Source organism: Topomyia yanbarensis, chromosome 3, assembly GCF_030247195.1.
Source record: "Topomyia yanbarensis strain Yona2022 chromosome 3, ASM3024719v1, whole genome shotgun sequence".
Taxonomy (NCBI): Eukaryota; Metazoa; Arthropoda; class Insecta; order Diptera; family Culicidae; genus Topomyia; species Topomyia yanbarensis.
The window spans coordinates 235847828-235869137 of NC_080672.1; the positions used below are offsets into that span (position 1 = coordinate 235847828).

At 42.1% G+C, this 21310-nt stretch overlaps 1 protein-coding gene across 4 annotated transcripts in view; it reads left to right on the forward strand.

Annotated features, from left to right (window-relative positions):
- Positions 1-21310, forward strand: part of LOC131690293 (kinesin light chain-like) — a 676695-nt gene that overhangs the window by 608714 nt on the left and 46671 nt on the right. For 3 of the 4 annotated variants that reach the window (XM_058975958.1, XM_058975956.1, XM_058975955.1), the window contains one exon: positions 100-303. The exons of the other annotated variant lie outside the window; for it this stretch is intronic. In XM_058975958.1, the coding sequence (XP_058831941.1) occupies positions 100-303 (204 nt within the window). The remainder of the gene's footprint in view (positions 1-99; positions 304-21310) is intronic. 4 annotated transcript variants of the gene reach the window in all.

Consider the following 21310-nt stretch of genomic DNA (forward strand, 5'->3'; position numbering starts at 1 on the left):
GCACCGCTAGGTGGATTAAAACAGGTTTTTCATTCAGAAGAATACCTCAACAATGCGATTTGGTATATCAAGTCTAATAGCTCTATGAACTAATTTTAGGTTGCTGAAGAAAGAGAGGAAAATAAACTTAAAAATCGAGAGAACACTCCTTATGGCGAATATGGAGGATGGCATAAGGCAGCTAAAGTTGATTCACCTACCGTCACTACTACTCTGAAAAACTTAGGAGCCTTATATAGACGACAAGGAAAATATGAAGCGGCCGATACACTAGAAGACTGCGCTTTGCGAAGCAAAAAAGAGGTAGGTAATAACGCACTAGAATACTAGAATGTTGAGATATTAATGCAATACATTTTTAAATAGGTTTATTTGACATAGCTCAATGCACAACACAATGCCGTGGAACTGTTTAGTTTTTACTATAAGTAAAACTAAAAAGTCTAAAAAATTGAAGTCTGCCGGATCTTGTTGACGCAGTTTGCTGCTGCGTGTTCAGATCCACTTCCTTGGCAGTGAAGCACTAATTACATTATCCGTCGCAGCTTGGGAGTCATTCAGTCGGTCTTCTCTCGCGTTATCGTTCACGTCCATGTCGTCATCTGCTTTCTTTGCAGTTCAAGCTCAGATTTTGTTTCTTGTTTTCACGGGTCGCTATGGTAAATCCGTCTTCATCGGCATACACTTCTTTACGAGTGAAGCTGGTTGTTGGTTTGGAAGTGCTTATCGTATTCGTTGACATTTCACTATTGGTGGTTGTGTGGTTTATCTGTAGCGTCGATGGTAGCTTGTTAGAGTTGCTTGTCGCAGATGAGTTTTGACTAGTTGCTTCGGCGCATGTTTTTCCGCAGTAGGCTGCCTGATTACAGAACTGGCATGTAGGGGTCTGCCCGGAATATGTGATCAGCGTTGTTTGCTTATAGGTTATCCCATCCATCGGTGATTTGCATTCGATAGTCATATTAGGAGGTAGAGGTTTAATCACTCGCATTCTCGCAATACGACCACCGTTGGGAACACCGATGAAAGATTTTCTTCAAGTGTCATTCGTAATGGATTCCTCTTCTCCTTATTGCGACATAATTCATTTGATACAATCTATATTTAGTGCGCGATGCCAGGTTATGTATACGAAGGTATGCCATGTCATTTCCCATATACACGGGGATCTTGGTACTGATGTTATTATATTCGACATCGTGTTGCATGTTTTTATTTGCAATTAAGTTTTCTGCCTGGACTAAACTTCTAAACCTGATCAAAACATAGTTTTGACATTGAAAATGTCTTACTGCACTATCTGGGGCAGGGTGTCATTCTATAATCTAAAATTAAACGATGTCACGTTTTTGCGTCACTATTTTGAACGCTAATAACTTTGTTATTTATGAACGGATTTCCGTTTGGTTATCACGAAACAATTCGGAATTAACTGAAATTATGTTTTATTACTATAGTGTTTTTTGTATTTCAATAGCACACAAGCAAAAATGAACAGATCTCGAAAACGTGAAAACTCCCATATATCAGTTAATCTATCCCCGGCAGAGCCGTCAATAAGGAGCAGCTTAGTGATTTAAACGAACATGAAAAGTTATAAATAAATGTGCCGCGTGCCTATTTGAATTAGTTGTTGCTCTTTTGCCGGCACGATGTTACTGTGCCTATAGCGTCTTTTTTTAACAATGGAGAAAACCTTTATGTCCTAGCCCAGTACACGTGCTATTGGTAGGGTCCAATCTACCACACGGGGTGCACTGGGGGCGTGTCGGAGTCGAATGGTGACTCTTCCATTAATACCGACTAAACTCCATTGGGCTCCGCCATCTATCCCCAGGAACTACCTTTCGGCATTACTTCTGGGGGGATGGCCGTACTTAGCGTACGCTCTCACTCGTGCCTTACATTCGCGCACACTCGCTCCCATCTCGGCATGGGTAGACCATACCTCCGTCTATCATCGGCCAATTCACTCACTCTAACTCCTCGCTTGCTGCTCGGCGCTCCATGCTCTCTGGAGCCGGCAGGCAATCTGAGTGGTAGCAGTCGAAACTGCGTTCCACTTCTCTACCGCTTGGCACATCCCCTGTACAAGGGTATCAGGGGTTGTGTCCAAGCCGCAGACGCCTAGCATAGCGCCTCTTTCGACGTCGAAGCGGGGACATACGAATAGTATGTGCTCCACAGTTTCGTCGACACCTGGGCAGTCTGGGCAGACTGGGGCCTCAGCGTGCCCAAACCTGTGGAGGTACTGTCGGAAACAGCCATGGCCTGACAGGAATTGTGTCAGATGGAAGTGAACTTCCCCATGGGGTCTTCCCACCCACCTCGATATGTATATAGGTATCAGCCGGTGGGTCCACCTACCTCTCGACGAGTTGTCCCATTCGCGCTGCCATCTGGCGACCGAGGTCACCCTGGCACGCTCACGGACTCCCCTATTGCCACGCAATTCGAAACAATCTTCGTCTTCCAGAATGACCAGCCCGACTGGCATCATACCCGCTATCACGCAGGATGCATCGTGTGAGACCGTGCGGTAGGCAGATATCACTCTGAGACACATCAAGCGATAGGTGCTCTCCAATTTGCGACGGTAGCTGGTTACACCCAGTGCCCTCGCCCAGGACGGTCCACCGTACCTAAGGATAGATACGGCGACACCGGCCAGTAGCCTGCGTCTACTGGCGCACACCTTGGAGCTGTTGGACATCATCCTCGATAATGCCGCAAGAGCCACCGAAGCCTTTTGGCACGCATAGTCGACATGGCTGCCGAAGGTCAGCTTGTCGTCTATGATGGCCCCAAGAATCTTCAGACTCCGCTTAGAAGTTATCTCAACTTCTCCCGCTTGGATAACTGCTTGTTGTACCGACTTGCGGTTATTGACAACAACCACCTCCGTCTTGTGGTGGGCGAGCTCTAGGCCTCTCGCGCTCATCCATTCCTCCACTATGCTTATCGCGTGTGCCGCCGTTAGTTCTACCTCGGAGATTGACTCCCCGTAGACCGCCAGGGTGACATCATCGGCGAAACCGACGATTTTCACACCCGGAGGGAACTTTAGTCTCAGAACCCCGTCATACATAAGGTTCCATAGTACCGGGCCCAGGATTGAACCTTGCGGAACTCCTGCGGTAATAAGAACACTTTGCTGACCGGCATCGGTCTCGTGTAATAGTACACGGTTCTGGAAATAGCTTTCCAAGATCCGGTACAGGCCCACCGGCAGGCCAAGCCGGTGTAACGAGAGCGCGATGGCATCCCAGCTTGCGTTGTTGAATGCGTTCTTCACGTCAAGTGTCACTAACGCACAATATCGAATGCCCCGCCTCTTCCGTTGGATCGCTATCTCGGCAGTCCTTACCACTGAGTTGATAGCGTCCACCGTGGACTTTCCCTTTCGAAAACCGAACTGATTACTTGACAGGGCCTCCGTACCTTCTGCATATGGAGTTAGCCTGTTGAGGATAATCCTCTCAGGCAATTTGCCCGTCGTGTCAATCAGACAGATTGGTCTGTACGCCGATGGGTCGCCAGGCGGCTTCCCGGCCTTCGGCAACAGTACCAGCTTCTGCCTTTACCATCTATCCGGAAAACGGCACTCATCAAGGCATCTCTACATAGCCAACCTTCATGTTCGGGTTCGCCATGATTGCTGTCTTGAGAGCGCTGTTTGGAACTCCATCAGGCCCTGGAGCTTTATTCACCGCTAGAGAATTAGCAACTGCAAGTAGCTCTTCGTTCGTCACCGGGGCCACCATGTCGTCCGTACCCACCGTGCCTTGCGGCGCTGGGGGCCAGGGACTTATGGTTCGGGACGGGAAGAGTACTTCGATAATTCTCGCCAACCGTTTTGGCGACCGTTCAGGAGGTGAGGAGCCCCCTTTGGTCTTTGCCATCACGATCCTATAGGCATCGCCCCACGGATTCACGTTGGCCTCCTCGCACAATTTGTCGAAACACGCTCTTTTGCTGCGCTTGATGGCCTTGTTAAGGGCCGATTTCGCAGCACGAAACACTTCACGTCGTTCCACTCTAACCTCCTCAGTGCGGGCTCGCTGCATCCTACGTCTAGCTTGTAGGCAAGCTGACCGTAGGGCTGCGATCTCTGCACTCCACCAATATACCGAGCGTCTGCCATTTCTTGGCAGGGTCTTCCTCGGCATAGTGGCGTCGCACGCGCGTGATAGAGCAGCTACCAGCGCATCCCCGCTTAGACTGTCGGTGTTGGCCTCCAGTCCCAGGGCCGCGGTGAAAACTTCGCTGTCGAAATGATTGGTCTTCCACCCGCGTACCTGACAGGGATTACCCACCCTAGAATGCTGCACACCAAAGTTGATCCTGAAGCGTATTGCTAGGTGATCACTATGGGTGTAGCCTTCGTCTACCCTCCAGTCCATGTCTGGGACCAAACTTGGACTGGCAAACGTTACGTCAATCCACGACTCGACCCTATTCCTACGGAATGTGCTAGCGGAACCATCATTGACTAGCACTGCGTAGAGTTTCGCAAGCGCCTCCAGAAGCGCTTGGCCCCTACCATTTGTATAGCGGCTGCCCCACTCCACCACCCAAGCGTTGAAGTCACCCGCTATGACAAACGGCTTTCGTCCCACCATGTCAGACGAAAGCCTATCGATCATCTGGTTGAACTGTTCTATTGGCCACATAGGTGGGGCATAGCAGCTGCAATAGAACACACCATTGATCTTGGCAATCGCGACCCCCTCCGCAGAGGACTGTACTACCTCCTGAACCGGGAACCGACCCGTTGCACAGATAGCCGCCATTCTGGACCCGTCCGCCACCCAGTTGCCGTTGTCGGCAGGGACGTTGTACGGGTCGGATAGAAGGGCGACATCTGTCCCCGACTCCAATACCGACTGCCACAGCAACTGCTGAGCAGGTGCGCAGTGGCTAAGATTCAGATGTGTGACGATTGCCATTGCTTCCTCTTTTCCGCCTCCCCGAAGGGACAAGCAGGTCCGCCCATAACATGGTTGCGGCCCTGCTTCTTGCTAGCGCAGATGAGACACTTGGGTGCCCTCTCGCATTTCAGCGCCTTGTGCCCTCCTCGCCGCAGCGACGACACAACTTGCTCCTGTCTGGGCCCTTACAGTCGTATGACTTGTGGCCTGGCTCCAGACATTTAAAACACCGGTCCACTGAAGGCGGCTGGGGTATGCTAACTGGGCATACTGACCATCCGATCTTCAACTTCCCTTTGTCAGTTACTTTTTTGGCTTCCGCGGCCGGTAACTTGAAGTAAGCTACCTGCGTGACAAGCAACCGCTCCCTGATACGAACAGAGTTCTGATCGATCTCGACGCCGCACTGCTGCTTAACGGCCGAGACGACGTCCTGTGCGTTTGTGATCTCGTCCAGTTGCTTACACTGGAGAGTCACTTCCGCTCCCAACGACCTCACCTGAGCGCAGTTTCCCAAGACCTCTTGGGCCAACCTCCTATACGTTGCTCCATTGGATTGTGCACCACGCTTCAGCACCAAGATCATTTCGCCATCTTTGGTGCGTCTGACGCTTCGCACATCCTGTCCTAAATTCGAGAGGCTTTCGGCCGCCCGCATCGATTTTAGGACCTCCGCATAGCTGCCCCCGTTGGTTTTCACCAGCAGGGCCTCTCCTCTGTCCCTCGCCTTCTTCTTCGCGGGTCGAGGTGCGTTAGACTTCCGCTCCCTGCTGACCACCTGCCATTCGCCATCTTGTGCCGATGGCGCCGGCAGGCTGGTGCCAGGTCGCTCCGCAGTACGCGCCCGATTGGCGGCTTTCGCCTTTCTAGGCTGAGAAGTCACCTTCTCGGGACGCCGCCCTGCGGGATCCTTCGCACCCGGATCCGCACCTCCCAAGCGACGTTTGGCCTTGTTGGTTGCACGTCGTTTGGTGTTGCTGCGCGTGCCTACATTAGGCCTAGGCCGCTTCGCAGTCTCCCCCTCCATTAAGCGTTTGGTGGCCGATAAAGTGAAGTCTATCGCCTCCTGCGCCATCGTCGCTTCGCCGTGGAAGGAGAAGGCCTCGGTTTGAATACCGCGATCGGCCTTCTCTGTTTCCGGCAACCTCTCCATGTAGGCTACTTGTTCTTGTCTTGCGACTCGAACAGCCTGACGAAGCACCAGCAGGTTCTGTTTAAGTTCCTTGCTGATGTTATTCTTCCCGCTTGTGAATTCGATAATACTATCCAGCTGCTTGACCACTTCCTGCATCGCAGGTAGTGGTCCGCCAAGCGTGCTGGTAGTACTGTCTCCTACCACAACCATTTCGCCTTCGGTGCCGTTATTTGCAGCCACCTTCGCTCCGTTGTCAGCCCCTGTCGGGGGAGATCTCGCCAGACCCCCTTTGGCAAAGGGGTTCAGCGCCGTAATCGCTTCCGCCTCCTCATCGCATACTTTTTTATTATTGTTTCTACAAAGACTCATATTAAGACCCACGAGTTGCGCGAGAAAATAGGTCCGCCACGCCAGAGCTCCGCATTAACGTGGTAAGAGACACTTACTGTGGGGGGTGCCCAGGTACCCCACACGCTCCGTTAACGATCGGGCATCTTTTTCACCACCCCGATCATTCATCCCTCGGCACGGATCGCTTCACGCCTTGGAATTGGGGTTATCCCGTTTGGTGGGCCCATATCATCGGAACGGGAGGTCCATAGCGCTATTGTATGCCGGCAACTACACGGCCCCCCTTCCCTGTCAGCATACGACCATAGTCCCAACGAGTTGGCTACCCGAACATTCCTATGGCTACTCGTATCCCAGCCGGCTCCGCGGGGAGGTAGAGATAGGAGTTCCTGGGCAAGAGGCTAAGGACCACTGTGGCTAACCACCGGGTCTGTATTGCGCATTGCCCAGGCATTTGCTGGCCTGTGCCTGTAGCGTCTCGTACGACAGATTTGAGCACCCAGCACACTACGCTTCTATGAATGACGTCATCCTCGACTATTTAAAGAATATCATTCCTCGAGCGACTTCAAACGGCGGTCGGGCGCCAGCTCGAAGGCCAGCCCTAAGCAAAAACGTAGCGCAGCGGCGCAGAAAAGACCGAAGGAACCGGACGGCAAGCGATTGCGTTCCGAGGGAGACAGAATGTCAGCACATTCTGTGCGTCCCACCAGTGTTGCGAATGTAGTGAAAACTGCAACAAACCGAAGCGACCTAAGTGGATTTGGTGGCTTAGTCCAGGATCTGCAAGAGGGCGATCTACAGCTGCCAATCAAAGTCAAGCTTCCCCCGATTATGATAAAGTCGGTGCCGCTCGACAAAATAATGAAGAAGATGAAAGCTTTTGGTGTCACAGCTGAATATAAGATTTGCAGAATCGGAACCAAAGCTATGGTAAACTCCAAAGACAACTATAATAAAGCTACAACATATCTAAAAAACAGCAAAATCAAATTCTTCACCCACGATATTGCGGGTAAACAACCATGGGCTCCCCCAGCTGTTTTCGAACAGGCCGGTGGGCCTTCAACGAATCTTCCAGACCAGCTGTCAACTCCAATGTTTTCGGCTGAGCAACTGATGGGAATCTTCATCGAAATGTGTGGTAAGCTGCAACAGTGCCGCACACGCCGCGGTCGGATCTATGTCTTTTGTCTTCTTGTCATCCGTTATGGCTGTTAAACCCGTAAGAATCATGAACTGGAACGCTCACTCTACCAAAGTGAAAAAAATTGAGCTCGTGGACTTCATCGTCACAAATGATATAGATGTAAGTATCATAACAGAAACCCATCTTTCTCCCGACATACCATTCTTCATACCCAACTACTCTTCGGTGCACATGGATCGAAATCAGTCTCGAGGTGGTGGTGTTGCCATCATTGTGAAAAAAAGGCGTCAAATTTCTCGTTCTTCCCCAACCCAGTAAAATAGTGATAGAAACAATAGGTGTTGAGATTGAAACATCTGAAGGGAAACTTAAAATCATCGCTGCTTACTGCCCTCGTCAATGTTTTATGAGCAATGGCTCGGCAAGGCAGTTTAAGAATGACTTGTCAAAGATCACGAGAACGAATGCCAAATTGATTATTGGAGGTGACCTGAATGCTAGACATGATGTTTGGAGAAATAACCGAAAAAAATCAAAACGGATCCCTTCTTTTTGATGATATTGGCTACTACTGTTTCCACTTTCCCGATGAACCGACCTACCTTTCGCCGGCTGGTAATCCCTCCACTCTGGAAATTTTTTTGTCCAATGTAGACATCTCCAAGCCCAAAACCTTCTCCGAGCTCAGCTCCGATCACTTCCCTGTAGTGTGTGAGTTTGGTGAAAAGAACACAGCGACTCCGATCTAACAAAGAAAAGATTACCATAGAGTGAACTGGGTTACCTTCCAAAGGATAGTCGACTCACGACTGGACGAAAATCCAGTTCTTAACAACACAGAAGACATTGATCGATGCCTGGTTGGTTTCCATCGAGCCCTGCAGGAAGCAGATAGGTCCTGCATCCGGGAAGTACCAGTGAAGGCTAATTTCATCCCAATCGACCGTGATACCAAACACTACATTCGCCTGAGAAATATATTCAGGCGTCAATTCCAGAGAACCGGTGACCTGAATAAAAGACAACTCGTATCAGATCTCAACGCTGTCATCAAAGTTAGAATGGACCATCTCAAAAACCAAAATTTTGGAAAGGTTATCCACAGATTAATGGCGTACTCACGGCCATTCTGGAAAGTCGGTAAGGTACTCAAGTCTCGTCCCAAGCCAATTCTACCGCTAAAGAAGGATGCGAAGCTATATGTTTCTCCCCTCGAAAAGGCCAACATCATCGTCGATAATTTTGTGCGCTCACATAACCTCGGTAGCATCCAAAGCCCGCTCGAAACATTGGTTGAGGAGAAAGTTCGCAACGAAACAGTCGGAGTTGTGCCTCAAAATCAGTTCGTGACAGTAGAAGAAGTTCGCTCAACTATCAGGAATACAAAAAATATGAAGGCACCCTGGTTCGATGGTGTTTTTAATCTTATTCAAAAAATCTTAGCCAAAGAACTCTTACTTTCCTAACGAAGGTGATCAACAAATGCTTAAAACTTCAGTACTTTCTTTCCATCTGGAAAATGACCAAAATCGTCCCCATCCTTAAACCCGCGAAAGATCCCACGATACCCACGAGCTACAGACCCATAAGCCTATTGTCATCGCTATACAATAACAACACCCTTCTACCTGAACAATTTGGCTTTAGGAGAGGTCATTCAACGACACATCAGCTGTAAGAGTCATCAACAATATAAAAAAATTAAAAAAGGTTTTTCGCAATTCAAATTTTTAACATAAATTTCCATTTTTGTAAAAAATGACGCAACATTTTTTTCAGTGTACATTTTTTCGTACAGAAATATTCATTCCGTATAACTCGTTCTCAGATAGATTTGCTGTATAAAAAAGATGGGTAGGTAATGTCAGAGACATAACCGAAGTGAAGTAGAATACACATAGACTGTTAATTCGAATGCTGCAATTTTTGCTACCTTCTGCATTAAAATCAGCAATTTCGATATTTGTTATGATGTATTGTGCCCCGTTGTTGTGGTGCATTTTACCCCCGCACAGGTGTCTTTTGGCCTGTCCATTTTTCAAAGAGCAAATTGAATATTTTTCATGGTCCTGAATATTTGCAAAGCGATTGTGATTTCAGAGTAACATGTTGGCTAAATTATATCGTTTATTAAATTCTCCCAATTGATGGTCTTTACCTAAGTTATGATTATATTTTCTTAGGGGTGTATTTTATCCCATCTACCTCTACATACGCTTGCATTACATTCATATAAATCACTTGCGACGCGTTTGTGCAAATGGAATCTTGATCATACCTTGAAAATTTCAAACGTGCTCCCGAGACACATGCGTTGCAAAATTCAAATGTTAGGTTTGTTCCAAAGTTTCGAGTGGGTAATTACCAACTCGTTTATTTTCAAGTGGATAGTACCAAGGAGCTTTTATTCTCAGGTGATACGATCCTCGAAATCGCCGATCAGCCATGTTGCTAACAACATTGTTTATTACATCCCCATGCATGTTTGCTTGGATTTCAGTATGTAAACAAAGTTGTTCGCCGTCATTTTTCTACTCCGCAGCTTGCTGCACGCTTACCTCACTCCTCACCTAATTACTGCCAAAGATGAATCACCTTATAACTCCAAGCACCTTGGATAGTACTACCTTTACTACTCATATTACCCACAGCAGAAGGGCATTTGCGCGTGGAATGTCAGCATTAGAGAGTTAATACGAATACCCTATACATAAACATGTTCAAACCTTCACCAAGCAGGTTTCCTAGTGTGGAGTTTTCGCAATAACCCTGCAATTGCCACGTATGATAATAACCCACAACGAATGTAGTGTCAGGCAGCGATGCCACATGTTTTTTATGAAATGTCTGCAGAAGAATAATTAAAATGTCTGTAAATGTCTCTAGATGGTTGTGTAAATCCTAGTTACACTAGAATATTAATTTAAAAATAGATTGAAATTAGAATACTATTAATGTAGGAATCACTCGTAGTCGAATACAGTTATTCTAGTACAATTTTGCTAAATACTGTTACTCTTAAAAGTCTGTAGATTTCTTGCTACGTCTGCAGGAGGCTATCAAAAGTCTGTAGAATTCCGACATGTCTGTAAATCCCGTCATACATGCAGCAGTTATACAATAAAACTGTTTTACAACAACATATACATAGATGATATGTAAAAAGTTATCCCAGTTTGCCACGAGTATCAAATCAACGGCAGAAACATATTATATCAGTATCCAATAAGCCAACATCTCCTTCACACAACACAACAACCAATGCTATAAAAATCGTCATCGGCCAAAAGAAAATTAACCAAATGATGAATTTATCTGAACTCGCCACGCATAATTTAAAGAGCAAGAGAGCGGGGTCTTTCGCACTCAACCACCCCTTCGCACGCGCACACTTGCAATCCGCATATTGAACTTCGAAAAAAGAGCGTTCTGCGTTTTCTACGATGTGCGCTGATCATTGTATGCACGCCACGCATGTGCATCATTGGACGGAATGATGCCTGGCGGCCGTCATTGATTATATTCCAACCGAAGAGTTTGAGCTGACACAAAACGTAGCAGCTACTACGAGGTCAGAAAGCAAACTGACGAATTTTTTTCAGATGTGCCGTTTTTATACCTGGCGAAGTTCATTTGATAAAAAGAGGCAGTCCTAACAACGCTCGCTGCTTGGTTGAATTGTACGGACCAATATATATAGCAATTCCATGAAATAAGTTATACGATCTCTCAGAATTCTGTAATATTTGGTAGAACCATTCCTTACCGAAAAATATTAGATAGTATTTTTTTTTATTTCGTCACTAGGATAACCCTTTCCTCGTTAGACTGGTGCAAAAAATCGTGATTTTTTACGAGTTGATTTTTTTTAAATTCATTACTTTTGAACCGCTGCACTGATTTTTATGGGTTATAGGTCAAATGAAAAGTTTTTAAGTGTAGTTTCGAGAAAAAATGGTCGACTTTGAATAATATTGGGTTTTGTATGAATAAATTACGTATTAATTGGTTTTTCTTGATTTTCGCTGGAGGGTCCTTAACCTTCCGGAAGTCGCGCTAGTGCACTGAATGCACGCTGCTCTGAAAATCTAGCGAATCGTCTTAGCGCACCAGCGGCTGATCGTTCAGTGGGTCATTTGCGCGACTTCCGGAGGGTTAACTACTCCATACTTTTATATTTTTATTTGAAAGATCATTCAATTCTACACAACATCTTCAAACATATTTTTGAGTCAGATCTAAAGGTTTTGGAGAAATAATTTTTTGAAAATTAAAATTCTATGTATACACCCCACATGCATGGAAACGATGAAACCGCATGGTAGTTCACCATACATCTTCAGCGAGTCACAGGAGCTGTGAAAAGAAATCTATGATTTACTTACAAGCTGGGTGCAACATTTGTTTCAACCTGAGGGCTGTCCATTAACCACGTAGAAAAAATTCAAACATTGCAGACCCTCGCGTTCAAAATATTTTTACCAAGCGTCATCTTGGGTTAGAAATTTCACTTCAATAAAAATCCAGGGGTTTTTAAAAGGGTCATATTTCGGCACTATTTATTTTTGTATCAAAATCCAGAAGAAGCAAATAGAAATAAGTAAAACATTTTTATAACTTTATTCGTTTTATTTTTCACAAGGCATTTCATTTCTTTAGCTACAATTTAACACATATTTCTTCCGTCGAAAAGGAACAACGTTTGACAATAATATAGTTTTCATTTTGAGGCTTAAAACTATGGAATGACTGTGTTTCCGAAATTTGCTTTACACGTGTATAACGATTTTGCAACTTTTTTCCATTTTATTGTATTCTGATTCTGAAAAAAAGCTGTTAGTTTATTTTTGAATTCACGCCGATCATAACCACGGCGCAGTAGCGATTACCCCTTCTCTTTTGCTTCAATGCTATCTCCGCGCTTTCGAGATCCTGCTTATCTGCAGAGCAACTCTCTTCAGCTAAGTTGTTCTAAATGCTAATGTTCGGGAGATGTACATTTTGAGTCAGAATTTTGTCACTATGAGGCGCTAGTGTGCATGTTAAGTTGAGTACTGTAACTTGCTTTATCTCGTTGCCCGAATGGCCCACAAAGCTCGTTTCTTCAGTATGTGGATGATAGTCATTTTAGTTCGGTATAATGTTACCACGTGACGCTAGTGTACATAGCGTACAGTGTAACAATGCATTTTAAACTTTTTCAATTAAGTGATTCTGACTACCTAAAAAGTTGCTTCAGATAAATTTATAACAAAACAAATGCTGTACGCATAGTGATTAGTTTAATTCGAAACTCTGTCACCATGGGGGGCTAGCGTTCAGGTGAAATAATGAATTTTTGAACTTCTTATATCCATTGATTCAAAAATCACTCCTATCAGGGCTTTGTAAGTGATCTCGAGCAGCTGGTCAATATGGTCTGTCCAGCTCAATCATCCTATTTAAATCCGAGCGAGCTTCTTTAGGATACACTTTACATCGTAAAGTGATAAAAATGCAACTACTCAATCACAACTTTTTGGCATTGTTTAAAATAATGCTCCAGCGATAAAAATAAAGAAACTCTTTAAGTTTTTTATGTTATTTTCTATTTGATTATGTTATTTTGTTTACATTACATTTCTAATTTACTATATTGGGTGTACAGCTACAAGTGATGAGTTTTCATCTCTATTGTTTATATGATTCGGTTAATTATTATTAAGATATAATATGCGTTCGCAGTTAAATGATTTTTGCAGGGGAAAGTTTTAAACCTACTTGTCTTGCGAATCTCTTGAAAAGTATGTCAAGGCAGTGATCAATATTGTGGCAGTATATTTTGAGGAAGATAAAATATAAATACCTAGAAAACAAAATTTTATCAATTCAGTCCTATTGACGTGATATTGATTGAATGTAGTAGTGATTCCAGGATTTTCAGGTTTGGTTCACTTAACAACATTGTCATAAATATTTTTACTTGAACAATACAACAATGTATTTCTATTTTATTTAGCTAAAGACACGAGTTTCACTAGATAATTTGAGTCCTGAAATACAGTATTTCACATATACACTAGCGCCATGAATTGATAAAGTTTAAAATCAAAATGATTGTCATGCACGTGGTCATGACCTGATGAACAACTTTGCTGAAGACTTTGTAGACCTATGGACAGTCGAAATTAAACAAGTTAAAAATGCATAACCTAATATATATATACTAGTGCTACGCAATGACATAGGTTCGTACCAAACACACCTCCATCATCACATTATTCGCCTTCTAAACAATATCGCTGAAGACGCGAACATTCAAAGTGGTCAGGTGGTCAAAGTGGAATAAAGAAAATTCATGAATTCCGATATACACAGAAGCTATACCGTGGTAAAATTTCATATCAAATAGCTTGCTATCTACACAAACTTGTTTTTATAATTGACTTCGCTGAAGATGCCGATTGTCTATGCTGTTAGGATCAACTGATAATCCAAAATTCATTATATCATATGTATGTACACTAGTGCCACGTAGTTACAAAGTTCTGAATCAAACAGATAATAATCACACGGTCTTGTCCTGCCCATAACCATAAGTCAGTCCCATGTTCTAAAGGATTTTCTTTGTACATGAGACTGACTCGTGCTTATAGGCAGTGTCATTCAACACAACTTCGGTGAAGGCGCCAATTTTGTAGGAAATCAGATGTCCAATAATGTATTGTTATTTCACACATACACATTTTCGAACGATTTTTCTGTAGACACGGATCCCGATCAGAACGACATAACAGAAAGCTATCAAAATTATATCTCATGTTGATATTTATTACTCACTGTGTTATTTTTGTGATATCCCTATCAGCAAGGCAAGCAAACTTATATCAAGATTATATCTTCTGGTGATATCATTGAACTGCTAATATGATTTTAATGTACGCATATAACGGTGATGTTATAATATATTACATATTCTTTCACAATTATCTTTGAACGCTAACTGTAAACTGTAAAGCGGGCAAATGACCAGTTGGTTAAAGCCCCAATAAACAAATCAATCGATCAACTGTGAATGATTGTTATATTACACCAATGATCGTCTATTTGCTAATACGCTGAAGCCTCTTTTTATGCGTATTTATCCAACTTTTTAAAGCAAATTTTCGAAGTTTTTATTGATTTCCTTATATTTGCGTTTTCCACACGAACATTCAAAGTTCCACGATTTTGAGAATAGATAAAATAGATTAGATGCCAGAGGTCGAAAACTTGAAAATAAGGTGTTTAACTTACTTGGTTGCATTTTGATTAAGAGATTACCTATTTTCTGAGGCAATTTCGACTATGTGGCTTATGCTGTCAATGTTGAAGCCTTTATTCAAAAAGTTTTGGAATCGTAAAGTTATCAACAAGCTATTCTAAAGAATATAATTTTCATATAAAACTTATTTTAAAGAAGATGCAGGAAGTATCAAGCACTCCAGATGAAATAAAGAAACGCGGAGTCAAATAAAAAAGCATTTTTAAACTATTTGTTATGGTTTAGTCAAATGATTCTATAAATAATTTCCTTTTAATTAATTGTGTATATTGCGAAAACGAATTTCCAGAACTTAAAAAACTGTTTGATATATACTGATTTCCACAATTCCGTTATGAATTTTGAGTATCTTCGAGGATCTTCAGTCCGATTTTTTTTCAATTTATGCGGGTTTTTTTTAAAAAAAAACGGAAACTTGTTCAGTTTGTGGATATCTGATTTTGTGCGTTCTCCGAATTACCAAAGCATTTTAATTTCTTTTATTTCCACCCCCGCATAAAAATGTTTAAGTTTGAGATTGTTGTATCTTTTCATTCCACCTAAGACAGTTTGACATTTACAATCAACTGACAATTACTTTGAATGCGCATATGTACTAATGTTTCCGTTGCATTCGATGGTGCTTCGTTCGTCTTAAAAAAACATCGAACTAACAAATTTTCGTAATAATTAAGATACTTGATTAATTTTGTAGAAAGTTAAAAAAGGAATAATGCGACCTGTTCAAATTGTTGAAAGATTAATATTTGTGAGTATGCTGTATAAAGCTATCAATATTTCAAAATGGCTTAGAAATCTCTGAATAAATACACATGTTACAATTTAAATATGTGTTTTAGATTGTGCTTGAAATAGCTAAAAACTTCTATGTAAAAATATTGAATAATTTCCTCCTTAAAACTAAATAAAATTTAGAAAAGAAAATGTATTTTAGAAAACATGAAATATTCTAAAATTCGTCACACCGAAGAATCCTCAACAATTTCTCGAATTTTATGATTATCTGTTATAACATTCGCAGTTGATAGATTGAACTATTGTGAAAAAAATGTATTTCTGCGAATTTTGTTGGAAGTGAGATAATTGTACTGGTTTGCTTAATCTTCCCCATTTTTAAGAAATGCCAATAACAAAACCCCAAAAGCGACTTTACTTGAAATGCAAGCCTCAAAACTTTGTTATAAGTAACATTTGTCGTATTCTCTGTAAAATAATGTAGGTAAATTATCCGCTAAATGTTGCCTTATCGCATCGACATTATTCCTAAAAATCGTGTAAATCATGTTAACGTACAAGAGAAGCACCGAAGCGCACTATTCAGAATCTAAAAATAGCCCCACTTCCCTAATCTGAAAAGATATTATAAAGCTATGCAGTCTTTCGTAATATAGGCAGCTGTAGTAGTGAGCAAAACTGTATGAAAACAAAGCGTATTATACAAGGAAAACAAACAGTTCTTTGGCTTTGGCAAAGTTCAATGTGTGCGTTCTGGAAACATCTTCTGCATCTATAATCGTTTTGCCCTTGATGAATGCGTAGAATATTATGCTAACATTAAACATCGGTCGAAAGCAACGTCGTTGGTTCATGCAGGAAACATCCCCATAAAACTCAGAATACCCAGGTTCAAATCGCTATATCCACTAATAACAATCAGCGTGTCATATATTCATAATAAACAATCAGCCAGCATGTATGCAATCATTTGACAAATCTATAGTTTATTTTAATTGCTCTTTTATTACTATTTTAGTGCTCTTTTGCGACCATTTTATGGTTCAATTTTACATAATCAATGGATCAAATCACCCTTTTTTATGGATCATTTACACTGTTTTATGGATTTTAAGTTTTGTTTCATGGAGCATGGACAACTTTTTTATGGATCGTTCTTCAATTTTTTATGGATCATTTTTGTTGTTTTAGCGGCGCAAACTTAGGGTTGACATTTCTCGAATAACCGGGCGCTTATATGCGGCAATCAATTGACGACATTGACATGCACTTGAAATAAACTACCTTTTAAAAGGTGTGATTAGAAGGATCGATTTTTATGCTTACCTTATTATGAAGTTTATCTAAGGGCTATTTCGGTTGGTCGGGGAAAATCAGCCAGTACCAGCTTTCGATCGAAATCCAGCTGCTCCGGATGCGTTCGCGCAACTTTTTCCATCTTCCGACAGACGAAAAAAAAATATTATTTGCATCATTCATCTGTTTGCGGAACAACTGAACCGAAAAAATAAAAAAAAATACCGAAACCGCACAATCAAAAAGACAGATAGCGGTTTACTTTCTATTTTCAAATTACCCAAAATTAAGATCGAACTATTTTACACACTCAATGGGTTATCGCCATATTGAAAAAAATACTGGAGCTATACGCTAGGGTATTTTACCAACGTTTTGGGTACCGCAATCTTTCCGTGCTGGACGGGTGCTCATCGGTAGCGACGGTGTGCTTGTTTATTCTCGCTGTCTCGTAATCTTTCGCTCTCCTTCTCTCTCTCATTCACTCGGTCAACAACGCTATAGCTAGCGCGGATTGGAAATGTTATTTTGTTTCTACTTGGTGTGGCATGCGAGTCGTTCACATGGCAAGTGGGTGGAAGGATGAATCGAATGAACGTGGATACTAGTTTTGAAGTAGAATACTTCTAACGTTTCAATATAGGGGTTCCGTTTCAAAATTTTCTGCGGGAATTTCACCCGATTTTTCAAACGTTAATATCTGCCGTTGTACTGAATGGAAAAATAAGATTATTACGCAATCTGATCTGATTGAAAATATGTACAGAGAGTGGGCAAAAATAGAAAACGAAAAAAAGTAGTTTTGTTCCACACCGTGTGCTAGATCTTCATAAAAATCAATCAGCTTATGTAGAAGTTGATACAGTACTGCTGATTGTTTTTTATGCATTTGCCCATTCTCTGTCCATCTTTAAGAAAATAGTAATTATCTGATCCATGATTGGTCGGTACAATTCGCTCAAGTAGCGAGCGTTGCTAGAACTGCAACTGAACCGTGACACATATAAAAAGGTGCGCTTATAAAAATGGAAAATAAGAAATATTTGGTAGTTTGTGTTCAGGCGTTGTAAGCGTAGCAGCTGCTGCGTTTCATGTCAGCTCGCATTCTTAGGTAGTAGGTAATACATCCCATGACTTCTGTCAGGCACTGATAGCATTTCATTCTAATGACGCACTGGCGTGCCAGTTTCATGCATACACGGAAGATACAATGATGGCACACCACAGAAAAAGCAGAAAGCTTTTTATTTTGGAGCTGAATAAATGGATTGGCGATTGGGTGGTTTGGTGCGAGAGAACCGTATGTGGAATTATATGTGGCGTCCGGTGCGTGTACAGATAAATTCACCATGGCGCGCGTTCCAGAGTGCACTGTGGTGTATACAATGAAGTTATAACTGGCGTGTGCCTATTGGTATGTTTTCCTCTGGCAAGCGGTAGTGCGGGTGTGATTGACGATTAGATACGCACTGATTGTTTCGTTGTGTAAAGGAGATGGTGTTGGCTTATTGCATGCTGATATTATGATTTTCTGTTGATGATTTGATACGAGACCCGAGCAAACGAAAAGCCCATAATACCCCCATGCTCATGGGGTTTGACATGGGTGCTTGAAATGGGTTCAACCCATGAAAACACCATCACCATGGTCCGGTAGATCCCATATAAAATACCATATGCTGGTGTATTTATGGGTTATTGAGGCTATTTTATGGTGTCTTGATGGTTGTGAATTTTGACACGGATCATATTTAAGGTCTTTTGAAGGGGCTATGTGGTGTTTGAACCCATGAGTATTTGCTCGGGGATACTTCGGAAAGTTTCTTTACGAGTTTATAGAGCATTTTTACAGTACCAGGGATAATTTAAAATACTCGGTCCTCGGAGCAAACTGAGAGAAAGTTTTACGTATCATCATTAGAGTGGCTCGCGGTTGCATGAAAAAACTTTAAAATAATTGAAACTAGCGGGCACAGCACTTTTTAAGTTCCTGGTCCCAAATGTCTGTGCAAAATTTGGGTGTGGTTGGTTGCTTTCCGGGTTTACGCATTTCTTTCAAAGTTTGTATGGGATTATATATGGCGAAATCAATTATTTTGCAAGTTAATAAAGATCGCTATTTCACTCAATATGAAAAACCAGCCTTATACAACTATAGTTCAAACCTTGGTCAACAACTTTGTCGAAGACGGTAACTAGCTACGAGTTTTCAAAAAATAGTTAAAACGATTTTAAAACTTATGGTTCAATCCAAATGCAGAAATTTATTATTTCTTACAACACTCAGTACACCAGCGACACCGATACTTTAAACTTAAATAAAGGAGAATATATACACTTAATTTGAATTACTGGGTACAGTAAAATTTTGCTGGGGTTTTGAACAGCAAACCGTTCGGTAATCAATTCAGTAAAACAATTCGGTTACCGAACTTTCCGCAATCCATTCTATCCAAACGTTAAAAACTACTGGTCTGAAAATGGCGACTTGACAGATGATTTGCTGTACCTGTTTTGTAAAGTTTTGACGAGGTTCGGTAAAGTTGGTACAATTTTGCCGAACAATCAGTCAGTATTTTACTGTATAATGTTCATGTACCGAAAAGAATAAAAGTGCTGATAAATTCAGTTAAAAATATTGCGGGTTTCAGCAAATTATTCGCAAAATTACTGAAAATTGCTAAAAAATGAAAACCTTACTGAAATTTTTTAAACAATTTGCTGACAGCTCAGTAAAAATTTCACTTTACTGTGCAAGTCGCCAAAAGAAATTACTGAACAACTTTTGGCTGGCTTAGTGTGTAGTCAACGCAGAGACTTGATGCCTTCTTATGGAATGTTCAGAATGAATTGCTGAATAACATAGACGTCAGAAAATGAAAAGAAGAGGGGGAAAGGGGGAGGGTGGCCTGTACTTCCGCGACCCTTTTTTGGATTGTTTTGTATAAGACAAAGAATACACCTTCAGCGCAGGTTTAGACCGTCGAACTAAGAAGTCTTATGTGTTTGAATACCTCTATTTATTGAGTCAGTTGCTGGGTTATTTGAAACGATACAACAATGCCGAACCATTCGGCAAAGATTGTGCCTGCGGCTAAAACTAACTCAGCTCTGGAAATCGTGTTGGGTTGCTACCTGAAGTATATTTCAGGTTCACTAACATCACCACTGTTTTGTGTGAACCCAACTCAATTTCATTAAAAACCTGTTTTAATCCACCTAGAGGTGCAATTGTACCTTTCTCATTTCTCCAAACTATGATTTAATAGCTGGTTCGTACAATATAACATTATGGAAATGTCTTTCATTTATAAGAGCACCTTTTTGCATTCATCGCGGTATCGGTTTGAATCGGAGTTTTCTATGTGATCGCACTCCACAACCCGTAACTCCGGAGTCGGATGGAGATGGAATTTAATATCAGTTTCCGGGGACGCAACACCTTTTATTTGAGACTATGTTGATCAAATCTAGCCATTTTCGAGAAACCAATATAACCGTTATTCTGAATTTGGATGCTTCCGGATCCGTCGATGGTGGCCAGTGTGGCCAAACAGACATTGCGTGACTGTTGGTGACCTAGATCTACAAATTCAACAGTTGTGTTTACATTTTGGGAAAAAATGCACCTTTTTACATTCATCGCAGAATTCGTCAGATTCGGGATTTGCAGCGTGATCGTACGTATCACCCTGTAATTCAGGAACCAGAACTCGGATCCACACAAAATTCAACAGCAGCTTTCTTTTAAAAACAAGTTTGTCAAAATCGGTTCAGAAAATTCCGAGAAACCGATGTGGACAAATCAACCAATTTTGTTTTGTAACCATACTCTTCAACTCGTAACCCGGAACAAGATGTCGGTTGAAAATGAAATTCAATAGCAACCTATGGGAATATTATACCTTTCCTTTGAATCTTAGTTTGTAAAAATCGGTTCAGCCATCTCCGAGTAACCGATGTGGCCATTTTGTTAACAAATCCGCACATACACACACATACATACATACATACATACATACATACATACATACATACATACATACATACATACATACATACATACACATATACATACACACAGATATTTTGCGATCTCGGCGAACTGAGTCGAATGTTATATGAGACTCGGCCCTCCGGGCCTCGGTTCGAAAATCGGATTTTGGAGCAATTGCATAACCTTTCTATATGAGAAAGGCAAAAGAATGTTCAATGTTATCTTCATGTGATTATATTTTGAAATGTTGGTGGAATGGGTTTGAAAGTGGTGGGAATGGGGGTGTTAGTAGAGTGGGAGTGGAGGATGCGTCAGAAATCCTTCATCTTATTTCGGTATACGGGGTGGATGAAGGAAATGCGGGCATGAGCGGCGACGGAATACTCAACTGCATATTTTGCCTTCCATTTGA